General features: G+C 42.8%; 2 protein-coding genes across 2 annotated transcripts in view; one reads left to right on the plus strand and one right to left on the minus strand.

Annotated features, from left to right (window-relative positions):
• Positions 1 to 2,175: 2,175 nt before the first annotated feature.
• Positions 2,176 to 17,857, minus strand: LOC135901765 (cytochrome P450 20A1-like). Its single transcript, XM_065431614.1, has 11 exons — positions 17,622 to 17,857; positions 17,293 to 17,342; positions 17,006 to 17,175; positions 16,366 to 16,511; positions 15,678 to 15,845; positions 14,036 to 14,114; positions 10,270 to 10,434; positions 9,316 to 9,439; positions 6,002 to 6,113; positions 5,528 to 5,592; positions 2,176 to 3,979 (listed from the first exon to the last, which is right to left on the minus strand). The coding sequence occupies exons 1-11, from the start codon at positions 17,691 to 17,693 to the stop codon at positions 3,739 to 3,741; spliced, it is 1,392 nt and encodes a 463-aa protein (XP_065287686.1). The 5' UTR covers positions 17,694 to 17,857; the 3' UTR covers positions 2,176 to 3,738.
• A 214-nt stretch (positions 17,858 to 18,071) lies between these two features.
• LOC135901764 (E3 SUMO-protein ligase RanBP2-like) overlaps positions 18,072 to 20,132 on the plus strand; it is a 163,117-nt gene continuing 161,056 nt past the window's right edge. Inside the window, exon 1 of the mRNA XM_065431613.2 lies at positions 18,072 to 18,338. Coding sequence (XP_065287685.1) covers positions 18,267 to 18,338 — 72 coding nt within the window. The 5' untranslated portion in view covers positions 18,072 to 18,266. The remainder of the gene's footprint in view (positions 18,339 to 20,132) is intronic.

The following is a 20,132-nucleotide window of genomic DNA, read 5'->3' on the forward strand; positions in this document are numbered from 1 at the left end:
CCAGCCATTGGACCAACTTGGATCACTGAGTATGTGGCAAAGGGTACATGCATGCCACTTTTCCAACGAACCTATTTCATGCCAACAAGGGCCACAGTAGATGTGGGACTGTGCAGGTACCACTGTTCGAAGGAACTCTTGATGCTGACTTGGAGCACTTTTGATGCAAACTTTGGTCACTGGGTATGTGCCAGTAGGTGTGTGCCACTCTTGAATAAACGTCCTTGACGCCAACTTTGGTAACTATAGTATGTGCCACTGGGAATGTACCGCTGCACTGTGACGAAAAAGATCCCTTATATTTCTCCAATGCTGAGTGGAATTGAACCCATATCACAAGGGTTCTTCAAGGACAGTAACCCTACGCATTAGCTGGCTGTGTCACAAATAGACTGGGTATGTGCTGCGCCCTGAATGCACTAGATATGTGTCGCTCTTCAATGAACATATCGCCAACTTGGGTTACTTCGTACGTGCCAATGAGTGTGTGGCGAGTGAGGGAACAATTCTCGGCGTTCACAAGTGCCAGCATGTGTTCGTCTCAGCAGTGCCACCAAATGGCACAGCGTGTCTGGAAAGAAGCATGAGAGAAGAGCCTGGTTGCCGCATTACGCATTTCTAAGCGTTCACACGCACCGGCGTGCCGTGCATTTCGGAGACCACGGAGGCGACGGCGCTAGGTTGCGCCAAGCGTTCTTTGGGGAGTGCGAAGAGTAGTTCCACTGTAGTACATGCCTCGCACATAACTTGTTTCGACAATGGCAATACGGTGTGCCGCAATCTTTTCAGAATACAATGCAATTATATCTGCACCAATAAAAACATAACTATGTACAAGGAGAAGCCATCAAAACCATCGCAGCAAGCGGTTTAGGAACTTCAAGGTGGTATCATAACCCACCTTTTGCTTTTCCATGTTTTCTGGGTTACCAAGCTTCTTCTGGCAGTAAGAGTGGCTTTCTTGGTATTGAAAAACAGTAATTTGCTAATACAGCTCAAATGTTTCTTCTTTAGTGCCCCTTTAAATTCATACTTGCAGTCAGAGCCAAATTAGTTCTAGAAAGGACACTTTCTCGAATGGATTGGTACTCGCTGCCGAGAAATTCTGAGGAACCGTATAATTAATGTGCAGCAAGTAATCTTCAATGTCACGGCACAATTCTCACAAGGAGTGCACAAAACAAAGCATGCAATGCAGCCTGTAAACACCTTAAAATTAGAACCACTAAGGATCTTTGGCACCATTAGTGCTCAGGATGTGTCCAGTGATACACTATCGGCATCAAAAATTTACAAAAGAACTGGGGGAAAAAAAATGGTTTTCACATTATGGGTGCACACATAGAATCCAGATATGTGACCTGCACTAGTGTATGCGAGCAACATTTTTACAGCAATTCAGCTTGCATTAAAGGTTGACAGAAGTGAAAATGGGGAACTATTTATAATATTCTAGTTCTACTCTTACCAAATATTTTGTGGCCCTTCCAACATTTTGAAGTATTTATTCAAGGCAAGCATTTTGTGGCCACTGTCTCATGTATGATGTAGTAGTTCTGTGGAAACCCGCAAGGTGGAGAGAAGTAATGAATGAAGGGAAAATCAGACATCCACCCGTTCGTAGCAATTGCTACAAAGGAAACCCATACGGGTTCCTTGAAAGAAAAGCCTCATAGTTGAAGAAAAATTTGTCCTGGTCCGGGACTCGAACCCGGGACCACCGCCTTTCCGGGGCAGCCGCTCTGGCACCCGTTTGTAGCAATTGCTACGAACGGGTGGATGTCTCATTTTCCCTTTATTTATTACTTCTCTCCATCTTGTGGGTTTCCGCAGAACTACTACGTCAAACTCTTGCCTTTGCTTTGTGTTGTTGACAAATTTGACTTCGCCCTGCCATCTGCTAGCCGCCTGGTTAGCTCAGATGGTAGAGCGGCTGCCCCGGAAAGGCGGTGGTCCCGGGTTCGAGTCCCGGACCAGGATGAATTTTCTTCAACTATGAGGCTTTTCCTTCGAGGAACCCATAAGGGTTTTTTTTGTAGCAATTGCTACGAACGGGTGGATGTCTGATTTTCCCTTTATTCACTTTCTCATGTATGCACCGTGAAATTTAGGACCCAGTTGTGCTGTGTGTCAAGGCTTCTCTTACAGCTATAAGAAATAAAACAGCTAAAAAACTTAATTGACAAAATGAAAATTTTATTATAAGGTAACCAAAGGAACCATAAATATAAAGAAGACGTTGTGGTGATACTCCCATCACCTGTATGCAATCTGTACGAAAGTTATTGCAGCTTAAGTAACTATGATCTACAATTATTCCAGACGCCTACGTTTTCTGGCAGCAGTTAGACCTGCAACGTCTCGTGTGTCAGATCTTGGCACATTTTTGAAAATAATTTTCCACTGAAGAATATGCAGGCTAATCAATACACATTCTTAATGTTCACATTATAATTTGAGAAGGGTAGAAACGGCCTGGCTGATGTGATGTACCACAAGTACAAAAGACAAGGACAGAAGGAAGGTACAACACATGCGCATGTGTTGTATTGTGCCCTTTTTCTGTCCTTTCTTTTTCACATTTCACACTTCACTATCACATTATAATGTTATCAGACTCAGTGTGTTGTCTGCTATAGGAAACTCGAGCTAACACCAATACTGTAGCAGCAATCATGAGCAAGGGACATTACCCTAAATTTAATCACAGATCTTATTCCTCAACTTACTAATATTCCAGGATCTAGAGGCACTCTTGCTAGAGCATTTGTATTCGTCAAAAGACATAATTTGTGCCTAGCAAACTTGTACAATAAAAATTTCCCAACAGTCACCCTGTTCCTATAAGTTGGGCATAAGTGCATAGGCATGGCAAACAAGAAGGCAAGAAAAATTACATGTGAGCGATGCATAAAAGGAACTGCTTGTAAAAACGGGAAACTTCACAAAAACTGCGTTGCAGCTGTTTTATGCATCTTGACCATTGCTTAGGCAGTGCACACAAGACGGCTTCTGAAGGAACTGGAAGCAAACAACATGTAATCCATACCAACACGTCAGTGATGCTACCTTGAACCTAGGAATGTGCCTGCAAGTTGAAAGAAAACACTGAACACTGCTTCCCAGAAATACACATCCTCCAAATTACATCTATAGCATGGATAATAGTCTGCGTCACACATAAACTCTCAAAGGAATCTCAGCAGTGCAAGCCTGCATTCACATTGTAATTGACTTGTTAAGGACCCATGCTGCTGTCGGCCCTGCAATTTCGGAGCACAGACTGAAAGCCAAACCATGAAGCACTCGCAAGGTGCACATCATTATGTAGCAAGTCATGCTTGTGTCAACGCAAGTTCTCTTATCACGGTTGCAAAATATTGACGACAAGCTCTCAACAAGAACTTGCCCAGTAGAGTCAAGTCCTTTGTTTCTTCTTGTCTTTCAGTTCGAAGTTCATGATACAGAACTTGTACCTTTTAACACTTTGAGGTACTAAATGAGAGCATGAGGCAAGTTATCTTTTTTTTTCGTAACATCAAAATTAAACATTTATGCTGCCACTGCTGCCCAATCACATCTGCCACACCATCCAATGCTTGCCAGTGCGTCTTGCTTCATGTTGCAGCCCAGAGTGAGAGCTTTTCCAGGACGGTGTGGCACTCTGGGTCTGTTTTCTCAAGTTGATTGCAACTGCGTCGGACAAGGTAGGCTGTCTTTTCTTGAAGCCAATCCAGACTATCTTTTTTTGAGGGTAACCCAGACCTCGTCCTGTGGCCGAGTTATCAATGCCGACGTGGGAGTGACAACTTGATCCGGGACTGAGTGAAGTGTCAGCACTGGGCACAGTGTGGCCAGGAAGGTGGCCATCACTAGAACGCTGAAATCCTGGCCTGGGCACTGCCGTTTGCCGGCAAAGCCAAATGGGCAGTAGGCCAGCTGGTCCTGTGGAGAATCCTTGAACCGAGAAGCATCAAACCTTGAAAGACAGAAGAGTTCATTTCCTTTTGGGATACACTGCTGATAATGTTACACAAAGATGAAAAGTAAAATGTATTTGGTAAGTTCATTTGGTTACAGAAGACAGGCTGTCTTTTTTTTTTGGTCTGCAAATAGAGCCAGAAGGTTTCTATTTCTTACAGCACCACCCTAGCTCACTTCTTTTGCACACGAGTCGAGCACTGGCTGGCTTCAATGCTGCAATTGTCGTGTGAGCCCAAAATTAATCAGCTATCACATTAATTCTCAGAATTAGGCTAGTTAACTGGACAATGTGATTTTTCATGCAAGTAATGGCTGCCTTTTCAAGTAAGTTAGAACTCAATATAACAAAGTCAGTAAAACTGGCAATTTGCTTGGTTAAATAGAAAATCATATTTTATGCAAATAAGTAATAATTACAGTAGCTGATAGGTCTTTCTTGCATGGAAGGGGCTGAAAATTTTTCCAAATTATCGTACAACCAAAAAACACAAATTTGTATGCAAAAAATGTTTGTGTTGAATTTGAGAGCTGGCAAGAAAAGATATGGTGCCATGCTGTGTCAACGATATCTTCATATCAGCAATAGGAAGCGAAGTCAGCCATGCTTTCGCATTCACTCTGCCTCCACGATTGATAGCATCACCTGCAGTGGGATGACCCTATCATGAAAAGTGCCCGCAGTGGGGAGAAAATGCGTCTGCCTCTTGCTTCAACGTGTCTTTGAAACTAGAGATATGCAACTTCAAGCACCAAATGCACAGGAAGACAGCGTGTCATCTCAGCTCGCCTAGTCTTTGCACATGCAGCAGATTATCTCTAAAATGGGACGTGCAGGCTGTGGATGCATTCAGACATGCTGACAGTCATGCATAGTCTCCCTGATCTTATTTCACTTAGACTTTACAAGGAACAGTCGTGTAGTGATTTGAGAAGTGTGTTCACAAGAAGCTGCATGCAATTCAACCATTTGACCACCTAAGTTTCCATTTATTGCCTCAGTATTCCTTTGCGATGGCAGTGAAATTTTGTTATATTGAAATCGTGTAAAAACCACACACACCAGCATGATTCCTCATCAATGGGAAGTGACTTGTGTGGGCACACAAGTGACAATATTCAAACTCCTCATAAGCTTCAGAGTTTGCTGAAACACTAGGCGCAAAACAAGTGTACCTCCTGTCTCAACATATGATTTGAAGGAAGGGTGGGTGTGATGCTGGAAGTCTGATGCAATTAGCTGCAACTGCTGGCTAAGCAATTCTCTCTTCATTTCAGTGTGAATCGGGTTTGTCATCTAACATTGATCTTCGCATGTACTTCCTTCGCATGTTTGCAACAGTTAGCTCTTCCCAAAGTTGAGGGTGTTCAAGGCTTTTGAGCAGGCACACGAGCCCTGTCACAGGCATGACAACATGCACAACGTAAATAATAAATGTTTCTGCTTGCAGTAGTGACTGAGAAAATGCACGCTTGGCTGAATTTTTCTTTTAGCTGCCTTATAAGCTTGAAAATTTCGCAACAATGAACAATGCTTTCACCTTACCTTTGTGGCACCTTCCAATTTTCTTGTTCGTGCAGAACTACTCCTAAAGCTTGAATCACTGGAGTCTGTGGATGAATAAAGATAGGTTATGGTACACTGATATATCTGCAACAGGAGGAAGGATTATTGTAAAGAGACTACTACATGCATGAGGGAACAACAGTTTTCTTAGAATTCATTGATGAATGTAACTTGGCTGAAGTCCCAGTCTACTCAACACAGTCAGTGCTGCCTTTGTAAGCCACATGAATGGTGGAAACTACTCAAGTAAGTGGTCTTTGAGGGATGAAAGTATTAAATATAGGCCTTCTATTCTTAATAACATTTAAAGGGAAATCTAGGTGGCATGTTCAATAAAAATTTTGTAGTAAACAAGCTCCCATACCCTGAGCCTTTTAAATCTTTCCTGCTCTGTGTTCATTAGTACAAGAATTTGTTTGTACTCTACAGAGGAAGGGTGACTCAGCTGCTCACCTTCTTGGGAATGATGTGCCCAGCAATGTCAATGTCCACATCTTGGCAGCGTGCTGTCCATGGCTCAACAGTTGCAGTACGCAGCGTTTCCTTGATGGTGTTTTGCAGTGACCTATTGAATGTGGGAATTTAACACGCACACATAGAAAAACTTGAATGCGTTACTAGCCAGTGGCATTTGGCACACTGATTTAAGGAAAACTGTAACCTCAAGAAAGTGTCTTGGGTCATTACAAAAGTAACGTGGTTCTCATTTCAACCCCTCAGACCACAAGCAACTGAAATGCTCTTTTATAAATGCGCTGTCAAGCACTGCTGCTCTCTTTGTTTTCAGGTTTCACATTTTATTCTACGATTTACAGGAAAACTAATGCACATGGTAATTTCTTTTGTATATAATTTATTATAAAGTCAGAAGGCGTAACGATTAGCAGGACTTCCTAGAGATATTTGCTTAGATTTAAAAAGTCAACCATCTACTGAACAGCTAATGAACACTAGGAAAGAACAACACAATAACGACCATACAGTACCATAAGAATGCCAATATAGACTGTCAACATTGTGCTAGTTTAAAAAAGTGATACATAATGTGAAAACTGGAATTATCAAACAGTTATTAAATAAAACCTTCAGAATGATATAGCTGAGAATATGGTGTTTTGTTTACTGGAGTTAGTCTTCATTCTTGGAAATGTTATTAACCTAACTTGTGGGAAGTGATGTGCTGCTTTTATATGTGTTCTTATTTTACTGAGTGAAATGTCTTTATTACAAGTACACTGAGTAAGTAGGACTAATTTGAAATAGAACAAGTACCATTTCAACAAGGCCAAAGAAATTTGCTGAAATATAAATATCAACCTCTAAAATCGACAAAATAATATATCACCTTTTAACACTGTTTTTTCTCTTACTATGAATGTTATTACTTCAGCTGGAAGCATAATAAATGTTGTTCCGATGCACCTGCCTTCCAAGCTTTACATATTTGCATATATAGAACATGAGTACTTGTGTAAGCGCCAGTTTTGGAAAGCACCATCGTGTACTGAACCATGCTCTATATATAATGCGAGATCGTTGTCTTTCATGTTACCATCTCGCATCAAAACTCGGCAAGCTTGGCCACCAAACAAGTGAGCTTAAAGGGCAACCTTCTAATGTCCTCGGGAAAATACAGACTGGCATACCTTTCTGAGAAGAACTGAAGCAGAAGGCAGGGAAAAAACAGCAATGGTGCATTGCTACACAATATCTAATACCTTTTTAAGTTTTAAAACTTTCTATTTGAAACCCATGGTTACGTTTTCGTCATAAGGGTGTCTAAGCTAACATTAGCCAAGCTGTTAAAAAACAAACAAGATAATGGTACAATATATGATTATGAGACATATGGTGTTTGGTTATAGGTCCTCTTCTGCCACCAGAATAATTTTGTGCAGTAATTATCTGGCTAAACAGAAAATAATATATTTTTTTTCATTTTATTTTTGAATTCAGGGCGTCTGTTATTGAGACCTAAAACATTCCATTCAGTTGTTCTCGTAGTGCTGTTTCCTGCATTAGTGCATGAAATACAAAAAGTGTTGTGTGAATATGCGCTGTGACGCCAGCAGTCCCGAAAAGGAGCCGGAAGGAACTAACTTTGCTCACTGCCAATCTTTGCATCCATGTGGAAGCAGCAAGCTGACAATGTTAGCTTTTAGTTATTGCGAGCTGCATATTCTGTGTGATGACCGCAGCCTACGCAATGAGCAGGCAGTTGTCGATTCAGGAAATGAGTGGAGTTAGTTCCTTCAAATCACTTTTGGGATCACTGGTGTCGTGTCGTTAGTCTACAATTACATTGCACTTTCCGTATTTTGCACACTACAGTAACGCGGGTAAAAAATAACTGCGCAGGACATAGCAGCATTAAGACGACGAAATGAGTTGTTTTAGGATGCTATAACAGTTTTCTCATTGGAAGCCATGCTATGAGTTCAAGAATTAAAAGCTTGTTTAATTAATCTTTTATAATTATCAGAGTAATTAGCACACCAAAATTATCTTGGTGGCGGAAAAAGAACTATGACTGGAACACCATAGGTTTCATATCGTACATTGAGCCAGTTTTTTCAACCGCTTAGTAACTAAAGTCAGTTGGAACACCCTGTATAATCATATCGATATTATTTAGGTCTATTAGTCCCTTTTCCTAATCTTCATGGCCAGGTTTCTGAAGACACTGTATTCATTTTTCGTTATCGATTATTGTCTTGATGAGGGATGAACGGCAGCAGAAGCTGACACCCCATTGCTTGAGTGGTGCTATTATTGTCCTCCTATGTTTATGCAATTTTCTCTTTAGTGCGAGCTCCAATTTCAGCAACACTGCTGTAGTCACTTCCTCAGGACACGAACAGATCAATTTAGCTGGAATCAAAATTTATTTTAGTGTCCCCTTAGGAAACAGGCATTAAAGGGACAACTCAGTTTCGATTGTGAAAGAATTCTTACAAAATTACATTTTTGTTAATGTCATGGAAAGAGTTTGATTACTAGAAGAGAAAATAAAAGCCAAACTTTCATGTTTTTAATTTTGACGGCCCAACCTTCATGTTTTTTGCTTAAACCCGAGTGCCAGTACATCAGTGTGACGTCATGGATTTCAAAGCATTGTTTCGTATTTGGGCTGTTGCATTGGAGTAAATGTTCTCGAAACATGCAAAGTTGTCTTCGCCTTCTTTTCTTAGAATACAAGTTACAAGGTTTTCCACAGATGAAAAATTAAACAGACCCAAGTGGACGGCGTCAAAATCCATGACGTCGCTTTTCTATTTAATGTCCCTTTAACATGAAGATGATGCATGATGAGAACAAGAACAAGCATTTTATTGGAATGCACGTGAGACCAAGCTATTTAGTGTCTGTTTTTCCCTCCTTCACTGAGACTTCTGATGAGCAGATTTTCCACAAAAATGATGGGACTTTCTGAGCGCAAACATGCGAGCACAAAATTAGGCATATGATACCATTTTTGCACAACTGTGGTATGACAAACAAGGCACTTAGTACTTGGATTGGATTATGGGATTAACGGATTAACGTGCCAAAACCACGATTTGATTATGAGCTGTAACGGGGCACTCCTGTTTAATTTTGACCACTAAAAGATCTTTAATGTGTCTTCAATGCACGGGACATGGCTGTCTTTGCATTTTGCGCCCATCGAAATGCAGCTGCATGTTGCCGTGATTTGATCCCGCAACCTTGTGCTTAGCAGCGCAACACCATAGCCGCTAAGCCACTACGGCAGGTAAGACACTTACGTCATACTTAAGATATCTTGACAGGACACGACTTTGGCTTTATTAATGGTCTCTTCTACCTCCTGCGCAATAGTATCCTGAAGCTCAGGATGTGTGGCAAGAAAGTACAGCATCCAGGTCATGGCTGAAAATGAGAAGAAACAAAATGCGAAAAAAGGGTGCATTTTCTATATTTTTAAAGCTAGCAATGGTTAGCCACGCAATGACGGTGCCATCAGGAAACAGATCCAGACACTAAACTTTAATGTGCCATTAGGGACAATGTCACTCCGTCAGTGAAAGCCTGGAGCATGTCATTTAACTTCTTTTAGAATGTTCTGAAAACAAGCCCGAGAATTGTGTGAAGATAAACATTAGATTGCTGTTTGACAGACACTTTCTCCATTAAACATTTTAAATTAAGGACAAAAAAAAGGGGGGGGGGGGTGATGACAAATCATGCAAACCAAGGTAGCTACAGGTGGCTGATAGTAACCTCGCTGATAGCATATTTTCAAGAGTACTGCTTCTTGGGAGAGTGGATAACTAATTCTGTGCCGGGGGTGTGCTTAGAAAACAAGAACCTGAGTGAGGCACACAAAGACACATATGGGAGCACTCTAGCAACTGACATTGATTGGAAATTCCACATGTTCATATGTACACATGATTGCACAGCCATGTGATGCACCCTATGACAACAAAACTGATGGTGTGCTGACGGACTTGGAAAATTCGCTGATTATCGCTCTTGCCTCTATAATTTCATGCATACATTTATCTTTGTGGGAGCTTATATGCTGCAGTTTTAAAAATGTGGGAAGCAACCACAGTCTATGTGACTGTGTGCTTCACTCTGTCCTTGTCTTCCAAGCACATCCCTGCACAGCAGCGATATTCTTATTATTATGGGTAACTGTAGCTGCCCTGTCAAAAGTATCAATTCATGAAAGGCTTAGTTTTCTGCCGACTTACCAGAAACAAGAGAGTAGCCCTTGACGGCAAATGTGACACAGTCATCCACAGCCTGCTCCTCAGGTAGAGAGGCATTATTCAACACATTTGCCAGGAGCGACTTGTCACCTCCAGCCTTGCACTTCTGCAGTGCCTTAACAAGCAGGGCTCTCATCTCCTTTGTGGCTGTGTGTAAGCGGTACAAGCCACTTAATATACATATGTCAAACATGAGTAGACAAAAATCCACAGAAAAAGAATTGTTGCAGAAACATGCACAACTTCAAAAGGCATGGTTTATGCCACACATAGATGGCATCAAAGACAGGTTGACCAATGGTTCTGTTCAAGAGTGGCTAATAAGAGGAGTGAACAGGCAGAGCACACTCCTAACTTGACTATACCATGGGAAACAGTGTAGATGATGGGACAAGGCAGACACACAGCACTGTTTGCAAAATCAATTAGCCCTATCTCAAACTCTCAACTATATTTCCCAAGTCTGAAAGCTGGATGGGTGAACGTTAAAATATAAGACGTTTGAAGGTTGAATCTGTCCATTAGCCAAGCTTTTATTTCCATCATCATCATCATCATCATCATCAGCCTGGTTACGCCCACTGCAGGGCAAAGGCCTCTCCCATACTTCTCCAACAACCCCAGTCATGTACTAATTGTGGCTATGTCCTCCCTACAAACTTCTTCATCTCATCCGCCCACCTAACTTTCTGCTGCCCCCCGCTACGCTTCCCTTCCCTTGGAATCCAGTCCGTAACCCTTAATGACCATCGGTTATCTGCCCTCCTCATTACATGCCCTGCCCATGCCCATTTCTTTTTCTTGATTTCAACTAAGATGTCATTAACTCGCGTTTGTTCCCTCACCCAATCTGCTCTTTTCTTATCCCTTAACGTTACACCCATCATTCTTCTTTCCATAGCTCGTTGCGCTGTCCTCAATTTAAGTAGAACCCTTTTCGTAAGCCTCCAGGTTTCTGCCCCGTAGAAGAGTACTGGTAAGACACAGCTATATACACTTTTCTCTTGAGGGATAATGGCGACCTGCTATTTCCGAGATAAATTCAAATTCCAAACATATGCATGTAGGCGGCGCCTTATACAGTGGAACCTCGATTACACGACTTACTCGGGACTGCGAAAAAGCATCATAAAATGCGGGCGTCGTAAAATTCGAACATAAATTATGCCTATAAAAATACTACTTATTTTGCACAACGGATTTACGAGAAACTGCAATGCAAACTACTAACGTACTCTGCAGGGCTTGGAAACCCAAATTACCAAAAAAAAGTAAATGCAATAAGAATTAATGCTGCAGCACAGGTACTAATCATGCTTTATTCAAACAAACCTTTACGGCACTCTACTACACACTGCCGCAATTCCCGCCAGCCGGCGTGAAATTTAAAAAAAGTCGGTAACTTTCTTTTGGACCTTGTTTGATCCGTGAACCAAGAGCTTTCGCTCGAGTTGCGCAACGTCCAAAAGGAGGTCCTCTGCAGCGTCGCGTGAACAGATGAAGTTCCGGATGCCATCTATGTGCCGTAGCACCTCTGCCAACGTGGTAGGCACAGGCACAGCATTTGTGCCGTCGTCGTTGTCCTCGTCCGATGTCGCAGCAGTGTCGGCACTAGGCAAAGCCTCCTGGATAGCGTCATCCAGCGACACCTCGCCGCAGATCGCAACATTGTTGTTGGCCTCTACGTACTTGGCGAAAGTCATGGTGAGGTTTAAAACATCGAAATCGCCGTTGGCGAAGCCTGCATCAGCCTCGAGCGGCATTGAGATGGTTGTGTCCCCAGCTGAGGAGACAGTCTCTCGCTTAAAGCGACAGTGCTCGAACGAGTTGGCGATTGTGCTTCACGACACTGCATTCCACGAACTGGCAATAAAATGCATGGCGTCGAACACCATGATCTTTTTTTCGACTCGCTGCATTCCATAGCCGCCAGCTGACGCTGCACTAACCGCTTCCGGTACCCTTGCTTGATGCACATCATGATGCCGGCATCCAGCGGCTGCAGCCCGCTTGTGCAGTTGGGCGAAAAAAAACCCAACTTTTATGTTCCTCAGGCTGAATATATCGGGCGGGTGGCATGGTGCGTTGTCCACGAAAAGCAATATTTTCCTTGCCTTAGCACCCATTTTGTTATCCAGCTGCTGCAAAAAATTGCTGAAGAGCCAAGACATCATCCACGCCTTTTTGTTGAAGTTGTAGCTGCATGACAGCATCTCCAAGTTCTTAAAGCACCGTGGCTTTGCAAACTTTCCAACAAAGAGCACGGGCAGCCTCTCGGAACTGTCCTCGTTAGCACAGAATAGTGCCATCACACGCTCTTTACTATGCCTGCCACCATGACAGATGTCACCCTTAAACGCAAAGGCTCGCTTGGGCTGCATATGGTAAAAAATACCGCTCTCATCGGCGTTGAAAACGTCGCAGGGCTTGTATGCAGCAATCATCCACGGCAGCGACTACATCCACTCGTTCATTGTCAAAACGTCCACGGAAGTGCTTTCTTCGCAGGAGCAGCTGTACACAATCCTTTTTCGTTTTTTAAAGCGATCCAGCCACCCGTTCGAGGCCTGAAAGTCGTTGATGCCCAGAAGCAATGCCACGAGGTCCGCCTTTTCCTTTAGAATGGCACCGTCAACGTTGATCGCAGAGCTCCGTGCTTGATGCAGCCACTTGACGAGAACTTTTTCTAACTTCTCAGCTGTCCTTTTGCCGCTTTCCGCTTGAGCTGAACTTGTTGGCATTCTGCAATATCACCGCTTTGTTTGCCAGAATCGTCTTAAGCGAAGATTCGGGTATTTTAAGGTCCCAGGCAGCGCTGGCTTTCATGGCTCCATGCCGCTTTTCCGCTTCCTTGATAATATTCAGCTTATCGCCGAACGACAGAACTGTCTGCTTTCGGGACATCATGCGTCGCGCTGCTCCACACAACTCAAAACCTCCGATGAAAGCTGGTCGCTAGGATTACGACAAAGAACATGTGCTATAAACGTAGGCCTCTCCATGCTACCTTGTCGGTGATCTGCTGCTGGGCAACTGGAAGGAGAGAAATGCTTCCCCAACGTGACGAGAGGCGATGCCGCCGAGAAGAGAGGGAGAAAGTGATTGTGGAGAAGAAAAAGCGCTATTTCAGCACAGCGGACATTGCGGGCAGCCGCTGGTGGGGGGGAGAGAAACGCTTCCCCAATGCGACGAGAGGCGACCCACCGAGAAGGGAGGGAGAAAGTGATTGGAGTGAGGAAAGAGACCCGCGGCACTTTTCTTTCGTCTGCCGTTCCGTCCCGCGCTTCGCAAGGGTCGTCGTATAACGCGGGTCAGGCATAAAATTGCATCGAATAACCGGGGTTTTTAATGCATTGCTTCTATGGGGACTTCGCTAATCCGTTGTAAAACCCGGGTCGTCACAAAACCGGGGGATGTATAACCAGGGTTCCACTGTATATGGCGCAGTTTCTTAAGCATGACATGCCATTCAAAATCAAGGTAACTTGGCTTTGGATAATAAAGGGGCTGTAAAAAAATTTCCAACAGGTTAACAAAAAAATAATTAAAAAAAAAAAGGTGACAGGGGTGGGGCAGCAAAGTTTCTTTTTTTAAATTGCTATAAACTAACCTGACCCTTTCTCAGCAACTCGGGCATTGCAAAAGCTTTTGCAACTACATTTCTGTCACTTGCAGAGTGTCTGAATAAATAAATAAATAAAAGCTTGAGGAGCCTTTCATAAATCAATAAAGTTTGGTGTAGACTTACCTTCTTCATACTTCTTTGTCCTAGGACTGTTTGAATCTGGCACCATACCATTGGCAATCTCTTCCAGTTCTCTTATGCACTGCATTATACAAGTAAATGTATGCTTAGGAATAAGATACATGCATGTAAGGGCCAGTGAACTTTCAAGCAGCACTGCAGGAGCTTTGCTGCACATAACAGGGATAAGAATGGGCTCAGATTCCAATGATTGTTCTTCCTTATGACTGAAGAATTCTATTTATCATGTTCAAACAGTGCTTCAGGACTGCTTTAGTGGCCTGTGGCCTAGGCAGTACCCAACCCTTGGTGGGGTTCTGCTGACTGTACTAACAGTTCGACATTGCAGGAGTGGCTCCTACAAAGGACACCAAATGCTTGGTATATATTTCCCTTGTAGATTACTGAGTAAAAGAGGAAAAGCTGCAATGGCTCAGCAACAATGCAGTCATGCATGTAATGCATGAACAATCAAGAGTGACAGCTGTAGCAATGAAGAAGACAGCACAAATGTTGAGCGTTGAGAGGAATTATCCTGCACATAAAGAGGAATTAGAAAAGGGATTATCCTGACCTTACATCTGAAGAACCACGTCATCACACCGCCTGATAGCATGAACAGCAAGGTATTCACTGCAGTCGAGATGCAGTTACCACTAACATGAGCATTGTTTGTCCTTCAGAAACATCACCGCCCCTAGTACGCTTCACATCATGGTGAGAAGTCCGCATCATGATGCTATGTGCCTTCACCTTGCACAGGTGGTGTTAGACAGCAAGAAGGAAGGAGAGGGAGAACTAGATGAGGCTATTCGTTGGTGCATATATACATGATGTCTCTGTAAACTGTTATGCTTGCTGAAATTGCTAATGCAGGGTTTGCTGCCTGAACGGTTTGAAAAAGAAGCAGTTTAGTACAGGGAATGTGATAAGGTGCCGAGGGCAAGGAGGGGCGATGTTGACTCAAGTTACAAGAAATGTGCACAGGACAGGAGAAAAGAAAATAAATCAAAGGGAATTGAATGTCAACACATCGCTTTCAAGGAATTCACCTACTAGCTACCTGCACAGCAGTGCACAGACCTTGTATTGACCAAACAACTAAACATATCATAGAACACAATTACACGGTAGCAAACTTACAGCAGAAGTATCCTGTCTTTTTTCTTTAGAAATAGCTAATGTTACGAATTCTGCAATATAATGCCAGTCCTACACTACAAGCCTCAACAGACCACTGTAACAGCATGGACAACTGGGCTAGTTGGTTTACTTGCATGTTGAAACTAAAACCGCACGAAGACGAGAGTGACGAGAGCGGACAGGACAAGGCGTTTGTCCGGTCCACTCTCTTCATTCTCGTCTTTGTGTGCTTTTAGTTTCAATAAGCCTCAATAGACCAGTCATCCCATTTCGAAACAGATGCTAAAGCCAGCACTGTTACATAGAGCTTTTGAAGCATCTGCACACAAATTCCCTCAAGAACAGCTATCTCCACGGAAGTGACGTCTGTGAACATGCACTACATATCCATCTCCACAGATCCACTGCACATGCATGAATAACCACAGGAACGGATCTTGAGAAAATTTATAGGCTGCAGCCATTGCCAACAAGCAAAGTGAAAGAAGAATGAGGCTCTTACCAGCTCGAAATGCCTGCTAAATTTGAGCACTTCCATGTCGTTGAAGAAATACTCTCCAAACAGCAGGCGGGTAGAGATTTTCATGCAGAGGGCATACATATACTGGTACAGAGGCACGTGTTCATCTTCTGGCGTATCACGCAAGCGCATTACCACTTCACTGCATAGCTGGAGGAAAAAAAAAAAACAAAGGCTAAGAGAAGAGGGAGTGGACTGGCTGCATTTAAATATAATGCTGCACCAGCTTTGCAAAACATTTATACTCTACGTGCAACACAATGCAATTTTTGATGACTGACATATATAGGCAAACAACAGCATTGCAAAACTGAAATGCTTATTGCTCAACGGAACTGTCTCATTCAGTTGCAGAAATTTCTTTCTTTCTGTGGAAGATAAACAGCTAGCATGAAACAGTTACTTACAGTAACGACTTTCATCAGTTATGCGCAAGATCTAACATAAAATGAAAGTTCTAGGTCATGAAGTGACCTTGGTCACTATTACAGCTGTGAAGTTTCTGACAATACACAATACCACAAAATTGAACAAAAAGAGAAGCAAAAGAGAAGTCAGGTGCAATGACAGCTATGACGCTACAGAAAGCAACTTCTTGCAATTTTGATGTGAATCTCGGCTTTTCATGGAAGACATTTTAAGCAGGACAGTGCAACTGAAAATGCCTTGCCTTCTCTATTGGTCCTAGGAAATTGTCAAGTGATTTTCCTGTTAACACTTCGTCAATAAGCCTGCGTCTTTTCCGTGCCTCTGCTCCATTTGCAAATAAGATGCTGCCAGTACCCATCATGTCACGGTAGAGCACGAACAATTCAGCTGAAAGGAAAGAAACAGAATAGGTAATGGCAAATAACAGAACAACAATGGGATTGTGCAGGCTACTTATGTCTGCCTAGATCTGACTTAAGGACTTACATGACCTAACACTTTTTTTTTACTGTGCCATAAAAAACCTTACAATTGCTTAGACCCGAGAGAGTAGTACTGGCATTGTAAAATATCCCGTGGAGAGTTAAGTAAATTAAGTTTGCACAGTGATTGTTAAAATAAATAATCCTACGGTAACCGAAATGTGGGTGTGCACTTCATAAATACTGCATGCACCTCACAGGCCAAGGAGCCAGGCTTCGACAAAACTATTTTTTTTTTCCTAGATCCCATTTCTTGAAGATCATTGAGCTCAGCTCTACTTAATAATGATAAAAAAATAAATAAGAAATTCCCTGCGTCATTGGTTTTCATTTCCCGAATTGATGAGACTGTGGCTGCGTTGTAGCAAGACAGCACATTTTAGTTAACTATAACAACACCTGGTTTGTCAAAAACATGCGACTGTGTCTTGAACAATTCTGCTTTGCCGATGCTGACAACCAGTTGCGTGCCGATCCAGAAAGATGCAATAGGTCCATGTTCTTTGTGCAAGGAGATGAGAAAATCCTGAAGCCCTCCAGCTTGGACGATGTCGCCAACATTGCCTTCCCTGCAAATGCAAATGTTTTGCAGAATCCGCACGCGTTTTTAATAAACATGCACATGTGCAGTATAACAAAACGTGATGATATTCAGCAGATGACAGAGATGACGTGAAGTACTTTACTTTTTATCTGACGGCTCAAGTCCAGGGATGGTCGTTTGTTTCGCGGAACTCTGAAAATAGTTTTTTTTTTTTTTCATTAGACATGATCGCATGAGGAGTCGTCTATGCATGCGATAGCGTGGCGCCGTTTCAGATCGACCTTTAATTTCCGCAGTGGCGGGCAAAAACAATCAAGTGGGCCGTTATTTTGACATGCTACTGCGATTTCAGATCGACCTTTAATTACTTGCAGCAGTAGCAAGTAAAAATAGCGTGCAGTTATTTTGACAAGCTACTACGTAATCGACGGGTCGAAAATAAATAGGACCAATGCAAGAGATGCTGCTTACTGGGTAAAGGTACAGCACAAGTGCCAAAAGAAACACGACGAAGCAAACTGCGAATATGGCGAAATCTAACATTCTGTAATCCCATACAGGCTAGCGTGCACGGATTCCAAACTGCACTGCTCGCTTCAATGCTTCGTGTCATCCGCGCTCTGCAAGGCTCGGCTCGGCTGCGGAAAACTAGAAGTCACCACAAGCAGTCACAAGCTGCGTAGTATATGCTACCTCTGTCCTCATCTCGGCATGAGGGCAGAGAACGCAATGTCATGTACTAAAAAAAAAAAGCACTTATAATAACCTGCGCTCTAACAATGAGCTCGTATAGTACTAATAATATATGGTACTTTGTAATTGATGTGTTGCTAAATTTAAAACGTGTTGATTGTTTATCTCAGCTACAGCAGAATAGCGCACTACTTTTCTTTTTTTTATGAACCTGTCCGTTGTTTTTTTTCTCTCCAGCAGCGAAGGAGCAAAGCGCAGAAGTTTGCGCACCGCGTGCTCGTTTTCGCCGGTCTGCGCGGGCGGTTGTTTCGCTGCAGAGTGTGTTGTCCGGTGCTCGTGCACGGACATTGTCATCCGTGCTGTGCTTTATGGTGCTTCCTATGCGAAACTTCTGGCACAAAGGAGTTGCAGAGCGACAGAACAATGTTTCGCACGAAAAAGGACGTTGACAGGCACATCGCCGGCATTTTGGCGAAAATTAAAGATGAAAAGGAGGTAAGGTCTTGGCGCCGTCACAGTGACATTGGTTGCACGTTTTCACAAGCTGGAGGTTTGGGCTCATTTTATTTCAGCGGTGCATTGTAGTAGTTTGTTGAAAATATTGTTCTGTGGTGTTAACTCGTCCACCTTGTGCTCATATTCAGTGTTTTGGCGGTTTGCCGACGTTAGGCTTAGCAGAGTATTTTTTGGAACTTTCTGGGAGCTTTTCTTTTTCGTGCCGTTCCCTGAAAATTAGGTGACTCGCCAGGGATGCAGTGACGCTTTGCTGCTCTTAAAGTACCAACGTGCGCAAGCTTGCGTCACTAATGCAAGCTTTCGTGCATAGCTTTGGTTTGGTTGAGCAACTGGCGTTCAAGCGTGTGCCGTGTGGGAATTGATCGGTGTACGGGCTGTAATCAGCGGCGAATAAATGTGTGGTTGTCTGATAAAAAAATGCAGCTACTTGCTTTGATGCACTTATAGTGCAAGTTTGGCACGACAGTTTCGCTCTGCGCCTGCGCACGATTTAATGACTTGTTTATCCACTTTCCCCATTCATTCTAAATGTCAGATTTGGCTTGTGCGACCATAGTAATGATTTTTTTTTGTCATCGAACGTAACAGCAATCGCAACATTTTTAAGTGCTGCATTTGTGATAAAATAACTTCCTTCAGATATGATTTCTAAGCCAGCCAGCACGCGCTTTATCAAGCAGTGTGAAAACGTAGTTGAATCTGTCAGTACTGAACTGCTCGATATTAGCTTTTCCTCGTAATAATCCTCTTAACATATCACTTTGCTACCGTCTCGTGACTATACCTCAAGCGTAGTCAGATACATGTTCGGTTATCGTGTACCACGGTTCCCTTAGCAGGCTTGGCCGTAATGCCCATATAGCTAAAAAAGGAGTAAGAGCAGTTGACATGCTGCATAAGCTATGAAGCAGTCGGTCGGTGATGCGGAGAGACCCTCTTCTAGTGATGTGCGAAATGTGTGTCCGATTTTATCATTTTAATGTGTAATATTTTCTGATGCACCAGCTTATGCACGCCCCCTTCCTCTGCTGGATCGGGAGGCACAGTTAGTGCTGTGAATTACCAAAATTTGTTGCCAATAATTCACATCAAGTAAGGCTGCCCTCAATTTTGTGCAGATTTTGTTTACCGATATTACAAACATTTGGTACAAGCACCTATAACAAGATTAGACACTGTATTCATTTCCCAGCCTGCGTTTTCTTTTTTTTTTCACTACACTGGCCTTGGTTTCATACACCACAGGTGGTCTTTGTACAAACTTTAATTCCTTAATTGTATACATCTGAGAGGCACCACTTGCTCGCGATGCACCAGAGCGCCTACAGATAATCTATGGGGACATCTGCTTGAACAACGCAAAACATCTGTGATATAGTATTACCAGATCGTTTAATGAGTCTAGCAATAAACGCTGTTGTTGTGACAGATGTCTCGCAGTCTGAAGGAAAATATAGCATTGGCATTTTCTCTCCTGTTCTAGACTGCTCGTTCTCAAGTACGATTCTGGACTACTTACTCATATTTCTGACAGAATTTCTGGTGGTGTTATTGGCCCTATATAAACTAGGACTGATATCAACAGTTGTAATAAAGTATTGCTTATTATGTTAATCACTCAGCAGGTAATGATACTTGCGGTTGATGCACATGTCATTCTAGTGCCTGCTTACATAAACTGGGATTGGTTTTGGGTGCCTGACCATAAGGGCCTACGTGTGAACAAAATGACTGAGAGTCTGGCAGGAGCTGCCCTCAGTGTCACTATGCTAT

Source organism: Dermacentor albipictus, chromosome 1, assembly GCF_038994185.2.
Source record: "Dermacentor albipictus isolate Rhodes 1998 colony chromosome 1, USDA_Dalb.pri_finalv2, whole genome shotgun sequence".
NCBI lineage: Eukaryota > Metazoa > Arthropoda > Arachnida > Ixodida > Ixodidae > Dermacentor > Dermacentor albipictus.

Bases quoted from the DNA above. Each gene is read 5' to 3' on its own strand.
- LOC135901765 (XM_065431614.1), bottom strand. From the start codon at position 17,693: ATGTTAGATTTCGCCATATTCGCAGTTTGCTTCGTCGTGTTTCTTTTG. The intron at 17,343-17,621 runs GTAAGCAGCATC...AACTATTTTCAG, and splicing joins TTGTGCTGTACCTTTACCCA to AGTTCCGCGAAACAAACGAC. The intron at 10,435-14,035 runs GTAAGTCTACAC...GCTTACACACAG, and splicing joins GACAAAGAAGTATGAAGAAG to CCACAAAGGAGATGAGAGCC.